The sequence below is a fragment of the Pleurodeles waltl genome, chromosome 12 (assembly GCF_031143425.1).
Source record: "Pleurodeles waltl isolate 20211129_DDA chromosome 12, aPleWal1.hap1.20221129, whole genome shotgun sequence".
Classification (NCBI taxonomy): domain Eukaryota; kingdom Metazoa; phylum Chordata; class Amphibia; order Caudata; family Salamandridae; genus Pleurodeles; species Pleurodeles waltl.
Genome location: NC_090451.1, coordinates 213,951,887 through 213,967,503, shown reverse-complemented (window position 1 = coordinate 213,967,503; position 15,617 = coordinate 213,951,887). Strand labels below are relative to the sequence as shown.

The window sequence follows — 15,617 nt, the reverse complement described above, 5'->3', positions numbered from 1 at the left end:
TACAAGGCCTGGGGCCTGCTGGCCTAGAGGAATTTAAAGAGACTGGTCCTATTCAAAACAACTTGTAACCATAAGAAAGCAGAAATGCAAAAAACAACTGATCTGAGCCAGGGCTAACCCGAAGGAAAGGATACAAAGAAAACAAGAAACACGAGTAAGGATGAAGCCAGCTGTTTGAGGTGCTGAGGAGTTTTCTTCAATTTAGATCTGCATTTTGATTTTGATTTTGGAACATTTTGAAGTGTAGAGCAGATCCAGTTGAAAGTCTAACAGTCAGTGGATGTTAAGTGAGATGTATTTGTAATGAAAATTATGCAGTGAGGGCAGAAAAATGCCACTAAATTAAAGTCTGGTAGTTTTCTTAAGTAGCTGTGATGTGTTGTGAAGAAGTAGATAAAGGGCAGGAGTAAGCAGTATAGGTACTGGGTTCTGATAGTTCTAATTTATTACATTTTATATAAAAAATAATGTTCAAGCCTTTGACTATTGTCGAGTTCATTTTGACTCTCTGTCACCTCCTCTCGTGTGATATTATTTCTATGCCTTAGAAGATAAATGTACTGTCACCAAGATGGTATTGCCTGAATTGTTCAGTTAAGCAGATGTTTGTTATCCAGGTTTCCGCCACTGAGATGTTCTTGGATTGGATAGTTCATCTAGGGCTTTCAGTTTAGACTTTTTGATAAGTTCAGGAAATACTGTAGATCACAAAGGTAATAATGCAGTTGGTCAATGTGCGGATGGGAAAGATAGTGTTCTGGAAATATCAAAAGTATTTTGTTCTCCCAAATTTAGAAACATTGCATTGTAAATAAATGTACACGTCCATTGGATTGCTGCTTTCAAAGATGGTAGTGGCTTGGTTCTGTAGTCCTCCTTTGAATTCACATTGATATAACAAGCCTCTGATATTTTATACTGTACATAGATATGGATGTTATTATCTTTTTTGTAGAATTACGGGTGAGGAACAATTCTCACTTAGGATTTTGTTCTCTTTTCCTAGTGAGCTTCAGAAAAATGTTGTTACAAATTTAGTTTAATCGTCTGTAAATCTGGTTTTCGTATGGCTCAGCAGATTGTTCCTGTCCAATTCTGCACTTATTTTGTATGACCCTTGTATATTGTTCTTTTGGTTCAATGGATATCAGTTGGTAGTGGGAAGAACAATTTGCCTGCTGTCGATATTCTAAACATCTGAGATTGTAGAACATTATTCTGTACATAAAATTATACATCTAGGAAATGGGTTCTTGTATCACTGATCTGGGATGTAAGTTCAACGTTCTTCAAGTTTTTTATTGAAGTAAATGATGCCTTCTTTTTCCCCTTTCCAAATGAGAATTATGTAATGCTTCTTCATCCCAGGTTGCATTTTTTCACGAGAGAACACATAAGCAGGTTGGCATATTTTGATGTATATTTTGGACCAATTGCAGTTCCTCCTTTTGGATGTACAGGTTTTGATCGGAGTAGAGAAAGTTATTTTTTTGGCTTATCTTTGTCATTTCAAGTGTCATCTCATTTGATGCAATACATTATGGGTTCACCAGTAAGGCATAAGGACTGCACTTACTACTTTTCTACAACAAACATCAGCACAGTTTCAACCCAAGAGCAGCCTAAAGACCTAGATGGGAGTACATTATAAATTACCCCAGGGGACACTCTACACACCATAATATACTATGATACAAAAGTTAGGGGCTTTGGCCACGTCATGGGTGATTCCTCAAAGTCACTAAATTAACCTGAGCTCAGCCCCTGGTAGCTATGGCACAGAGTAGGCATGCCTGTAGGGAAATATGTAAAGTGTTTATGTGGTACCAACACAGTAAAGATGCCCAAACTCCAAGCAATAAAAATCCCAAAGTGAATTAGAAAAATAGAGAAAAATGCAGTGATCAAAATAACATCAAAAATCCAATAAGAGGAATCTGAGTTATAAAATGTCAAAGATTTAAGTGAAAATAGTGCAAAAATTTGTAAAGTGCCAGTGTTAGTCAATAGTCACAGTATATCTGGACCTAGGGGTAATTTGAGACCAAACATGATGTAGCCCAGGTCAGATACACCAAGTAGATTGTTCCCTGTGAAAGTCTGAAAGTCGAAAAGTAAAAAAAAAAAAAGTCTCCAAGTCCCAACCCAAAAAAGAGGTTTTGTAATTTTTTGAAGAGAAAAACTCCTCAGAGCATGACCAGATTTAAATTTTATCAGGTGCCATTGAGCTGAAGGTCGGATACTCAAATCAGGTTGGTCCCACTAGCTTTCTGAAGCTTTTGAGATTTCAAGTGGAAGACGCTTCTACGTCCCAGCAGAGAAAGTGGCCTTTTCTTTTTTCAGATTTGCTGGATCTTTTCAGGGGGACGAACCTGAACTTCAGTCCAGTGCTGTGGAACTGTCGGTTGGGTACTTATAATGCTAGGTCACCTTGGCTCTGGAGCAGAAGTTTTCAAACATTTGCAACTTTTTTTCGGTTCCCAAACAACCACAGAAGTGCAGATTTAAGCCGCCAGTGCCTCAGGGGAGTGCACACAGAGACTCTCTGGGTATTGGGCAAAGGTCAATAGCAAAGTCCAGTCCATGTCCGATTGCCACTGGTTGCCTGGGCACTTTACGAAAAAGGCCTTTTGAAACTTGGCGTGTCACTGGAGTCACACAGAAGATCAGCCGACTAACCCTTGGTGTATACTTAAAGGTAACTTTCTAAAAGTTACACTTATCATATGGTTAACAAAATCGACTTTACCATTAGATTGGACTTTTTATTAAATATAAAAAAACATATTGGAAAGAAGCCTGTAGGAGGCACAGGACAAAAGTTCCACATGAAAGTATATACTTTACACTTTAAGTTTTTCTATGTGCCAGGTACAGCCTGACCACTATCACTGTTATTTTCGACCTAGTCAACAGGAAAGCATGCAATTTTAAAAGTCACACAGTTTCCTCTCTTATTATTATGCACCCTACTATGTGGCCAGCAGGTGCCAAGGTCGCTTAGGGGGTGACATGTTTAATATTTAAAATCAGTTTTTTCTATCTGTCAAACAGGTGAGTTTTTACAGCCGGGAAGCATGGTTCAAGCTGCTGCTGTTAGGCTACAAAGGGTAGGCGTGGAGCCATGATTTCACTGCCACTGTAGTGGATAGCACAATAGGTGCTACAGTCCACAGGTGACATTTAACTTTCCATGCAAGAGGTGAGTTTCCACGCAATATCCTGTGGCCTTATAAGAAAGCTAATTGTGTAAATCAGGATTAAGCCGGTTTTTACATGCTTAAAGAGTGATCACAGACACTATAAAGCAGGCAAACATTGTTCAGTATTAATGATTGCGAGCTTCACAACACAGCTGTATTTCCCAGGGGACATCAGTTTCTTGGGTTTGTTAACTGAACCACCATATGCTAGTTGTGAAGCAGTGGGAAACTGTGGCACCAAGATCCACGTTCTTAAATCTTGGCCTCCCCACTTCTCCAAAGTGTGCACTCTTGAGTAATCACTTTTAGAAAATATTTCTTCATTCTGACTTTAACAAAGATTTGGAAGGATTTAGCATCAGTCTAAAGCAGAGGTTTTCAAACTATGGAGAGGCCCCCTTGAGGGGGCACCAAGTGATGTCTGGGGGATTGGGTGTCTGAGGGCCATGTGGCCAGCCCTGATTAACAGAAGCAAGATTTTAGTAGCAGCCACACATTGGCCCTCATTTCAACATTGGCGGTATTGACCTCCTACCGCCACGGCGACAGCCGCCAACATACCACCGCCGTGGCTACCAGCCGTCTACCGGTATCATGACCGCCAACGGTATTCCGCCAGAATGCTGGCGGAACACCGCTGACGGTCATGGTGGCAGACGGTGGTAAGACGGCGCTGCTGACAGCAGCACCGCCACGCCAGCAAAACACCGCCGACCGTATCATGACCAATGATATGGCCTGACGGTGTTTTACTGGCAGACGCTGCTACTGACAGCAGCGCCGCGGACCGTCTCCAGCGGGAGGACCCCCTGCAAGCAGGTAAGTCGGGTTCTCCGACAGGAGACGGGGTGGGGGGTGTTTTGTGTATGGGGGGTGTTGTGTGTATGTTTTGGAATGCGTGCATGCAGGTGTGAGTCGCGTTGAATGCATGCGTGAATGAGCGATTGTAAGTGTTGTGTGTTGTAAATGCATGTGTGTGACAAGGTATGTTGGTGTGTGTTGCGCTGTGTGGGTATGTATGTGTGTATGCATGGGTGGTGGTGGGTATGCATGTGTGTATACGGGCGCACGTGTGGGTGTGTATATGTGCGGGGGGCAGGAGAGGGAGGGGTAGGGTGGGGGGGATTCTGGGGAGTGGGGCAGGGGAGACCCCTATCAGTGCCAGGGAATGAATTCCCTGGCACTGATAGTGCCTACCGCCATGGTTTTCGCGGCGATATATTTGGCACAAAAACCATGGCGGTAGGCCGGGTCGTAATCCTGAGGGTGGGATTGTGGCGGCCGCCGGGCTGGAGACCAAAGTCTCCAGCCCAGCGGCCGTTACCACCCTGGCAGTCGGTATGTTAAAGTGGTGGATTTGGATGGTGGTAACCGCAATGGTCCAAATCCCATTTTTCTAACCGCCGGCCTGTTGGCGGTATTACAGCCGCTTTAACACCGACCGCCAAGGTTGTAATGAGGGCCATTGTCTGTAATGGGCCATCTGTTCTGTTTTTTGTCAGTCCTGCTGTGGGTGGGAGTATGAGTCAAAAGGTGGCTTCGAAGTAACCTAGAACAGTTCACCACTTCATTACTGGTAGAGGATCGTACAATGGACACTTTTAGGGTTACAGATATGCTTACAGCATTTTGCAGTCTTTTACTTAACTGCACATTTAAAGGGGTAACCAAACATGATTGTATTGTTCAAATTTTTAAATAGGTTCAGAGCTGCCGAGTGGACTCCTTTCTTATGAGACCGCTTTAGCCAGTCATGGTATTTTAGCTGACATTGCATTCTGGCACATATAGTTTCACATTTAGGCCCTCATTATGACCTTGGCGGGGGGCTTCAGCCCCCCGCCAAGATCTGACCGCCGGGCGGCACCAATGCAGCCGCACTCCCGCCGCGGTCATTATGAGATCCCCGCTGGGCCGCAACACAGGAGCCGGCTCCAAATGGAGCCGGCGGTGTTGCGGCCGTGCAACGGGTGCAGGTACACCCGTCGTGCTTTTCACTGTCTGCTATGCAGACAGTGAAAAGCTGCATGGGGCTCCCAGGGGCCCAGCGGCTCCCCATACCGCCAGCCTTTTCCTGGCGGTCCAAACCGCCAGGAAAAGGCTGGCGGTCGGGGACTCATAATCCCCTGGGCAGCGCTGCAAGCAGCGCTGCCCAGGCGGATTATCACCGCCGGGTCAAATGTGACGGGAAACCGCCGGCCCCGGCTGTGCGACCGCGGCGCTTCCGCCGCATTCATAATTCCCTGGATTGCACCGCCAATCTGTTGGCGGTGCAATCGCCCCAACAGCCCTGGCGGTCTTTGACCGCCAGGGTTGTAATGACCCCCTTAATATTGTAGGGATGGGCTAAAAAATCCAGCATTTTGGGTTTGGCCAAAAAAGAACAAGCCAGGGCCAATTGTCAGCTAGGCATGTGGTAAAATACAAGGCAATAATGAACATCAGCTGTTTTTGCATTTATGTATTGGGATTAATTAAAAAACATTACTGCAAATCACTTTTATCTATATTTGTTTAATTGGTGTGCCCCTAATCCTCACAATTTTTTTTACCTTGCCTGCAGTATTTAATGTCTTATAGAATATATGTGAAAAAATGTTTGTGTTATTTGGGAGTTTGGAAACCATTGGTATAAACACCAGCAGGAAGAAGGATAGGAAATCTAGAAATTAAAACACAATGCACGTTAAATATTACCTAGGGAAAGACAGCATGCAGTTTCTTGGTCTACTCACTCAGATGTGGTGTATTGGGAAAGTCACGGGCTTCAAACAGGCAGTGCTGCATTGTAATCTAAGTTCCACTACTAAACCAAATCAGTGGCTGTTGGCAAATCATGCTCTCCCTGTGCCTTTGTCCCTTTATTTGCCACTATGTGCAAACTTTGAAATAGGCCTGATACAGGAAATGAGCACCATTGATACACTCCCAGAAGGAATTTTATTTATCCCTGATTATAATTTTATTCAAGTTTCTTTGCTGAACGGGCGATAGTTAACAGATAATGGCCATCTTGACCACTACTGTCCCTTAGTAATGAAACACCTTGGCACTATTTTATCTTTCATTGATTGCCCTTATGTTATGGGTATGAAGATGTGTGGAAATATCATCTCAGAGTGATGGGAATAGAATCACAAAATCTGCAAATAATTGCTTTGGTCTTGTTCTTCAATATTATTCATCATAAAATGTACATCACACAACTTTGAGGTTATGGATTTCATACAAATACACTTAAATATTGACAAATAAATTTCAATCATGAGTGCATAATGCCGAACGCGAACACTCATACACCCAGCATTTGATTACTCGTGGCTGCTGCACCGATGCAAAAAGCCTGCGTTTCATATTTTTTGTTTGGTGGCAGTAAGATATAGACTTATCCTGGTGTGGCGTTTCGCATTAGATGTGAGTTGACCTTACGAAATAGTGCCAGGTTAAATGTGTGTCCCCGGGAGGGAATAGCACTCACCAAAGGACACTAGTGCTGCAGATTATCGTTTAGGGAATGTATCCCTTCAACTACAAATGCACAAAATTAATTGGTAAGAGGTCCCTAATACAAATAAAGTTTGTCACTTTTTGTGAGGTAGTATGAAATCTAATGACCCCTTTTCCTTCCACAAAAAAATAGAGCAATATCTGAGCAGCCCATTCCTCATAGCGTGAGGTAAGATTGTGTGCACTTGGTAATCTGGCTCACTGCACTTGAGTGATTACCATTAAAAATTAACAATAACTGATGATTATCAGTAAATTCTTTGTAGTTTTCTAAATGTCTTTGCTTCAATATAGAAGAGATTCACCTAGTGCAAAGAACTCCTTGTAACCTGGCATAGAAGTAGTGTTCAATGTGTTGGTGTGCCAAAGTGATATGTTTTAATGTAGAGGGATCATCAAAGAGGGCCATGTCCTGATGAAAACCTCAGACACTAAAGCCATCCCATTCATGAGTTCAAAACGCAAGTGTCTAAACTTTGTAGAAGAAGCAGTTATTCTTGGTGCTTTTGTGAAGTCGCAACCAAGGTCCGGACCAGCCTTAGCAAATCATCTTTAGGCAGTGTGTCAATACCAGCTGTGCCTGATTCAATGTATGCTTTGGATAAGCAAACCATAGGGCAGTGAGCATGGAAGACATTTGTTCTAGTCTTTCTTTAAGTAGCTTACTCAACAGCTAATCAGCAATTTCTTTATTTCGAATTATGTCATAGTTGGGAGTACTTGGTGGAAGTAAAACATACCCTCTTGGACACTTTCACCTTGCCGCCAAACTAACTACACCATCATGGCAAAGACATACTACATTACAAGAGAAGAGCTACGATCCAAAGTTCTATTTACTGTGTCAAGCTCTGTCTACATGATATATAGGTCTGTTTGTGTTCTTTGGGAATGTCATGAGTTTGTGTGTATGTGTAATTGCATTAAAGAGGGTCATTTACATAGAGCGTAATACAAATTGAAATATTTTGTGGCACTTAGTGATAATTGTTCTGATGGATACTTCTGACCGCAGATTCCTCATCTTGACTGCAGATTCCTCATCTTTAGAATATTCCCAGACACCACACTGGATCTGGAGATTTTTTCAGCAGTGATCCCTTACTCCTGTAAATGGCATTGTATAGCTGTGTGGTGTCTTTCCAGGGCCCCGGATGGGATGGAGTAGAGCCACATGTAAGTGCTGCACCTCGTTGCTAATGTCAGTTCTTTTTTTGTGCCCTTTAAAGTGGAACCAGAGCTTCTGTCTCAAGTTTGTCAGTTTTCCGAGAAATCCAAAGTTTGTCATAGACACTGTGCCAGATAAAATGTCTCCCCCCCAAAAACAACAGGATTCTTATGGATGCTTCTAACTGTAGATTCCCCACCTTGCGAATATCCGCAAGTGCCAGACTTTATCCGAAAAAAATCAAAGCAGTGCTCCTGCATGCCAATAGGTGGCACTGTGAGGTTCTGCGTCAATGCTGTTCCACTCTGGAAGTGACGAACGGAGCAACCCTTGTACACTTACACGTCTCCTTTCATTACGTGCCTTCAGGCATGCATCTGAAGCTCTGCTTCTCTTTGTCTTAACTTATGTAGAGATATTTTATTATACCAAAACTTATTAAAAGGTGCAAGAGATGTCACCTCTGAACATGAAAGTGTTTAATCCTTGTAGGCACTGTTGCAGACAGATGTCTGTGACCGATCCCCATGAGGTGTGCCTCTGGTGCTTGGGTTTGTCACCCAACTCCAAGGCCTGTGGTGACACTGCGGAAATGAGGGGTGATAGCTACTTCTTTGTGCCAAAGAAAGACTGGTCCTTTACTGGACCTCTAGCTTTGAGTGACGTTCTCAAGGACAAATTCAAAATGCTCACTTTAGTTCAGATATTCTTTGCTTTCGAGCCAGAGGACTGGATAATGTCCTTGACATTGCAGGAGGTATATTTTCATATACCTGTCCTTCAGTCCCACAGACGTTACCTTTGGTTCTCAGTGGGGTCAGAACACTTCTGTCTTGCTGAGCTACCTTTAGTAATTCTACAAAAAAGCGCAGTGCGAAGGAACTTCCACAGGGAGAAAAAAAACGTTTTTTTGTATGAAAAACCCTCACCCACCAGGGTTACCCATTGGTGGCATGCTTCATTGTTGGGTTTCCTCCCGTTCTGCTACAGAACGAGGCATGCTGCGACCGACGGAATATGTGGGAACACTGTTGGTTTCAACAATGTGAATGCTAAAGGGATAGGAGTGGCGGGGTCTTGGTGAGTTAAAAATACCGCCCCCAGGATGATAGTACTAATTTAATACGTTTCACAGGGATGGTATGGTTAAAAAGGGATGTTGGGAGGTGGGTTATGTTATGTACCTTACCTCCTAAATGGTCTGCATATTTTGGAGCCTACCCCAAGACTGCTCATCAAGACCAAGGTAAACTCCCTAGTGTCACTCCTTGTACACCTACCACTAATAAAAGCACTATTACTACATGCTCTGTGATGTGGTTAATATATACAAGTAAATTAAACAAATAATACCCATAGGTATCGATGTTCTGCTGGACAAACGTTTAGTGTCTACGCTGTTCGCCTTTTAGATCCTTAGGGAGGGGTTTGTGCTTGTAGTCACACCTTCGTCAAAGCGACACTCCCGCTTACAGCCTAATTCTCACCTCACCGGGGTATGAAAACCCTTTAGGCCTTGGCTCCGACCTTCTAGCGTTCATGAAAATGATGGGTATAGCCCATCGTTGGTCATCATAGAGACATGTATTCCCATAACTCGATGACTGGCTGCTCAGGGCAGTCACTCTGCAGTCAGTCACAGTCTACCTCCAGACAGTGGGCTGTCTTTTGATCTTGGGTTTTCCGTCAACAAGCATAAGTCACATCAGAAGGCTGTGTGTTGGAGTCTCTTTATAATGGCTATCCTGGACACAGTGACATGCAAATCCTTTCCACTGCTGCATTGAGTCCATGATTTTCAGGATATAAGCCTCATGTTTCGAGGTCTGCCTGGGTCTCAGTGAGGTTGGTTCTGAGACTTCTTGGACTGCTGGTCTCATACGTCCCCCTAGTTGAGGTCACCAGATGGCACATGCGGGCAACGTAATGAAACCTAAGCTTTTAGTGTACCTGCACCAGGGTTGTCTCTATGATTCTCTCCGGATCTATCAAAACACTCCTCAGGACCTCCTGTGATGGCAGACGAGAGCTAACCTGACTATTGGCAGGCCACTTTTCATACCCTACCCTTATGTCACAGTTAAAGCAGATGCATTATTACTGGGTTGGAGAGGTTACCGTGAGGAGGTTGAGATCATGGTTCTCTGATTTTCAGTGGAGAGCATGCTCCATATCCACAATTTGGAGCTTTGAGTGATGCATCTGGCTCTGAAAGCCTTACTGTTGACCCTCATGGAAAAGCTGGTACAAGGCCTACTGGACACCAAAAATGCCATGTGGTGCTTAATCAAGCAGGAAGGTGCAAGGGCATGGATCCTGTACCCGGAGACTGTATGCCTCTGGAGATGCCTTTATGCCTCTGGTTGTGTCTGGACCAGCAGAAGATCTTTTTTGGTAGCCGGCCTCCTAGCAGGTTCCCAGAACACCAGAGCAGACGTGCTGAGCAGACATCGCCTGGTGGATCACAAGTGAAGTCTTCATTCTGGAGAGTCATAGGTCATCTTTAATCAGTGGGAATGCACTGGCTATTACTGTTCACCACTATTAAGAATGTGCAATGTCAAAGTTTTTTGAGTTGGCGTTACCTCCAAAAAGGTCATTGTGTAATGGGGCATGAATTTCCTGTATCTGTTACTACTGTAACTACTCCTTCCTCGAGTTCTGACGAAAGTTAGGACGGACTGGACCCTAATCATCTTAATACCCCTGGGCATGACCAAGAGAGTGTGGCACACAGAGATTTTGAGCATTTACTCTCTGATCTGGATACCACTTCAGAAGGACAACCTGTTTGAGCAACTGGGTAGGTTCTACACCCGAAGCTCCATAACCTACACCCCCAGGCGTGAAGACTGAGTGGTGACAGTTGACTCCTTTTGACTTGCTGCTTGAAATGTTAAATGTCATTCTTGTAACCAGATGCCTGTCCACAAAATCCATTGATGTGGGTGCTGGTAATTGTCAGTGGCCTGGTGTGGGATCCGTCATCTCGACCCCCTGCAGGCCAAACTTTCTGATGTATTGCTATTCCTTTTGTGGTTGGCCAGCCGTGGCCTTGCAGCAGACAGTTAAAAGTTAATTATCTACCCCTTCGGCCTTTTTACATTTGCTTAATCAACCCTCTCACTTTAAATCACCGGTTGTGATAGGTTTTCTGAAGGTCCTCACGCATATTTTCCCTCCATAGTCATTCACCATGCCTCAGTGAGACTTAGCTCTAGTCCTGACACCATTCAAGCCTATGCATAGTTGTTTGCTATGGCGTCTGACAATCAAGACAGCTTTTTTTATCGTCATCACTTCAGTACGCTGCATGAGTGAACTACAGGCGCTCTCTGTGCAAACTCCAAGCACAACTTTCCTTTCTTCCTGGACAAATTGGTGCTGAGGACTCTGGTTGTCTTCCTGCCAGAGATGGTTTCACCCTTGCATTTTGGTCAATCGATCACTGTGCTAACATTGCTAACATTTATTGTTCTATCACACTCCTTGAAAGGGAAGGCAAGGTTATATCGGCTTGCCCCAAATTTCTACATTGACCATAGGAGAGACCATTGTGTCGATGATCAGCTCTTAGTGGCGTTCACTGGGACCAACAAAGGAAAGACAATGCAAAATAGGACCTCGTTCAGGTAGCTAGTCCTCAGCATTAAAATCTGCTATGTGCTGGTACAATATGAACCCACACACAGACTGTGGGCTGATTCCACCAGAACTGAGGCAGCTACAATTTCACTAGAAAGGCAGATGCTGGTTCAGCACATCTGCCAGGCTGTGTCATGGGTGTCAGTGCATTAGTTCACCAAACACTATTGTCTTGATAGTCAGGCCTGTTGGGAAGGGTATTTTGCCCGTTGTGTCCTGCAAGATTTTCTGATCTGATTCCACTCTTCTGGTTTGGTATCATTTATATCTCTTTGGTATCTATTCTAAAGGTGGGGAATCTGCAGTTAGAAGTATCCATCAGAACAAGTTACTCACCTTCAGTGATGCTCTTTCTGATGGGCACTCTACTGCCCTTTACCTGTTCTGGCGAGTGGACTCTTGTGCAACTTAGGTTCCAAGCTAAATTTTAGCACACTGTCACCTGTAGTTTGTTTGAAGTGCTCTGCATCTGAGTGCCAGGATGGAGGAAGATTAAGAAACCGTGTCAGTTTGCAGGGCGCTTTTATGCATCTCCGCTCTGTCACTTCTAAGATGGTAGGAAGTCACAAAGAAACTTTACAGCACCACCTACCAGCATGCGGGAACCATTGGGTCCAGTCTACAGCTGTGGAAATTCTAAAGGTGAGGAATTTGTAGTTAAATACAGAATTTACCAGAAGGAGTGTTACAGAAGGTAAGTAACTTTATCCTTATGACTGTTGAACTGAACCCATTTTGTGTAGTTAAGAATAGTAAAAAAAAAGAGTTAAATCCTGGGAGAATTCAAAATGAATGTCTCACAGGTCACAGGCAGATGCTTGCAGCTAGTGCATAAGGGACAATGCCATTTTAACATGATTGAAACTTATGAGTGCTTGTGTGTGCAACAGATTTATTGAGCCACTGTGCTGTGTCACATAGAATGCAGCTTGTACCCTGCATAATACATGAGATATTCTGCCGTTCTGGGATACATTCAGTTTTTAAGTTATTTTTGATGAAGACTGAATCCTGGGATCAGGTCTCCAGAGGTCTCTCTAGCAAGTGCATTACCCACCCAAGCTTTTTGCCAGTATTTGCTTTTTAGAGTGACTGGATGCAGAAAGGTTTCTGCAGGAGGTGCTTTATGTCCCTAACCTATCTGTGCTATTTGTGACAAGTAAGTACGCTAGAATAACTTTACTAACTTTTCCCATGGTGCCAGTTTCTTTGGGAGAGGCCGGGGCGCTCTATAGATTTATTGATTGGTTGATGCATATGTACCGGCAGGCCAGAGGCATACTTTAATCGATTGTCCTGCAGTTTGTAACATCACCCCTGCTACTACTCATAACACATAACATCATTACACTATGGCCTGGCATGATTCTGTCCCCTCGTGGTTCCTCCTCTTTTCTGGCTATGGTTTTCAGGAATAAGAGAGTTTGCTTTACAGCACGAGTTTCAACAAATGGACTTGGTAAACAGCTTCTCACTTGATGTAATCTTCCTGAATGCCTTTTTGTACCGTTAATTGCTCTCAGTTGTGGAGTTCTTCATTCCGTAGGTTATGAAACCATAGGTCACCATGCAGAATTTGTGCTCTAACCCCTGTAATTCTGTCTGTTGTAGGCGATTCTCCAGCAGCGTAACTATTACTCCTGAGGAAGAGGAACAGCGGTCCTTCTATACAGCTGTACTGGAGTATGAACAGGACAATGTAAGTGACCAAGCAGGGTACAGAAATGTTTCTTTGCATGTGGAAATGTATTTGGAGTTGAAGGCTAACTTTACACTTGACAGCAGAGGTTATGTTTTCAAGACATTCTAAAACACAAAGATGACACTGAGATGCCTTGAGGGCATCCGTCCTTCGAAGCTTTAGTTTTAGATTAGGAAAATGAATATGGATGCACCAAATTAAGGTAGCATCACACACACATTCTGATCAGCACTGACCACCATTGACCTCAGGGTCGATCTCTAGTACTAGCTCTAGGCCCCGAACTCCCTCCTTTTGGTCGAGACCAACCCTAGGAATGGTTCAAAAAGTGTAGAAAACAGGAACTATAAGCAGAAATGTGGGTATATCATTTTCAACTTGTCTGCAAACTAACAGAACACAGATAATCGGAACAAAGGACACAGGCACAAGACTCATGCACACTGGTACTGATGGCTTTTTCCTCCCATTGTTTGCAAACACTAGCAGGAAAAGAATAAGAAAGGAAAGGAAAGAAAGAACCTCAGTGGCAAAGCTGATGCTGCATTGCATTCATTAGTGTCTAGGTAGTGCCACACACTCACGAGTATCTCACCCCAGTCCATTTGATAGGCCAAGGAGAGACCAAAATGAATAAGACCTTTAGCCTCCAATACCTCTGGCCTGGTCAGGAAGGACTAAGGAGCTCCACACACAGCCCCAGCTTGCCCATAGGTGGGATGAGTTAGTTTATTCCCTCCGTGGCTTTGCCTGGAGGCTGTAAGGTTTAAGTGCGCCCATACCCTCATGTCTTGCCTGAGGTTGGGAGGCCAGTTTAAAGTTGCACCTTAAAAGCTTCTTGCTGCTGCAATGTGTGCTTCCTCCCCGTATTATCAAAGCACAGAGCGCTGTCCTCTAAAACACTCACTTTGCCCAAAGATGAGCAGGAGAAACTACACTCTCCCCATCTGTATAGGCCAAGTGTGGGGATAGCTTTACACAGATAACAACCCTCACCTTGCAGAAGAGGAGGCTTTTAAAACACCAAGGGCTGCAGTGCCCTCCATGGTTGACGTACTCAGGTTGGGACACAAGGCAGTTTTGGCAAACAAGACTTTCTCAAACAGTAAGTTACTGCTTCTTCCTGGGTACTTCCTTTAAATGTACATTCAGATACAAATAGAAGACATACTAACACACCAGTGATCAGATAATGCAATTTAAACTAAAAAAGGAAAGGAATATATATGTAATATTGAAATATGTTCGAATGGAGATTTTAACCCGTGTCTGGTCCATTAAATCAAATGTCTCATACCATTATGCTAACAACTGTGTCCTTCTCAATTATCTTTAAACTGAAGGGTTATCCTGGTTAATATTGAGCCCATGTGGGCCTGCCCTCAATAAGCTGTCACAAAATTATTAATCCATGAATAAATATCCAAAACAATAAATATACCTCATTGTGATATATAAATGCACAACATGTTTAATAAATAGTTTGTTTCTTCCTCCATTCCGATTGATGTACACATCTGCCTTTTAGCCCAAGTTGGCAAAATCAAAAGTATGCTGCATCTACAAATACAAAAGATAATCATGACCATTAAAACTAAATCTCTCTCTGTAAACATAGTATCAACATTTGTATTCACACTTGGTAACAGTAATAGCGAGTGTAATTCATTAAGATCTGTTATCAATTCTTCACCAATGTTAAGACTTTTCTTTCCACAGGTACCCAAATCTATAATAGCTCTAGCCTCCAATTTTCGCAATATAAGTTCATTTCCCTCCTCTGGGGTCATCGATCACTGTATTGATGCCAAAGCACAAAGTTATTTGCAGTCAGACTGATATACTTGTAAAAAAATGTCTTGCCACTGGATATGTCTTGTCTCTGTGCTGTATCATCTGCTATGTTCTAGCATTCTCTTTTTAACAGGAAAGAAAGTGCTTCCTACATGCCATTTCTTACAGGGACATTCCAATACATGCACAACATATGCAGTTGTACAAGTAATGAATTTGTCTATTCTCGTCTCACTGGTATCCAGTACCGTGTATAGATCCCTGTCTTTCCCATTTGTACAAGATTTACATCTTCTAAAGGCTTTTAAATGTAAAATGGTTTTGAATGTCTTTTCAAGAGGAAAATAGCTCCGTATGTAAGTGTCTTTGAGTGTTCTTGCTGTTTTATACTTCTCATCTAAAAGAAGTAGCCCCCAATGTCTTTCTAAAATGTTTCTGGCACTAGGTGTCTGTGAGCTGTATTTAGTACTAAGTCTGATCAGGCATGAGTCCTTTGATTTAACCTTGGGGGACAAAAGCTCCTCTTTTAATCTGACTAATGGTATACTTAGCCTCCAGCAAAACGTGCTGATAACCTCTGTTTTCTGAATCTCATTAG

General features: G+C 43.2%; 1 protein-coding gene across 1 annotated transcript in view; it reads left to right on the top strand.

Moving 5' to 3' along the window:
• Positions 1-15,617, top strand: part of VPS9D1 (VPS9 domain containing 1) — a 372,961-nt gene that overhangs the window by 166,743 nt on the left and 190,601 nt on the right. Inside the window, exon 8 of the mRNA XM_069216666.1 lies at positions 13,135-13,222. Coding sequence (XP_069072767.1) covers positions 13,135-13,222 — 88 coding nt within the window. The remainder of the gene's footprint in view (positions 1-13,134; positions 13,223-15,617) is intronic.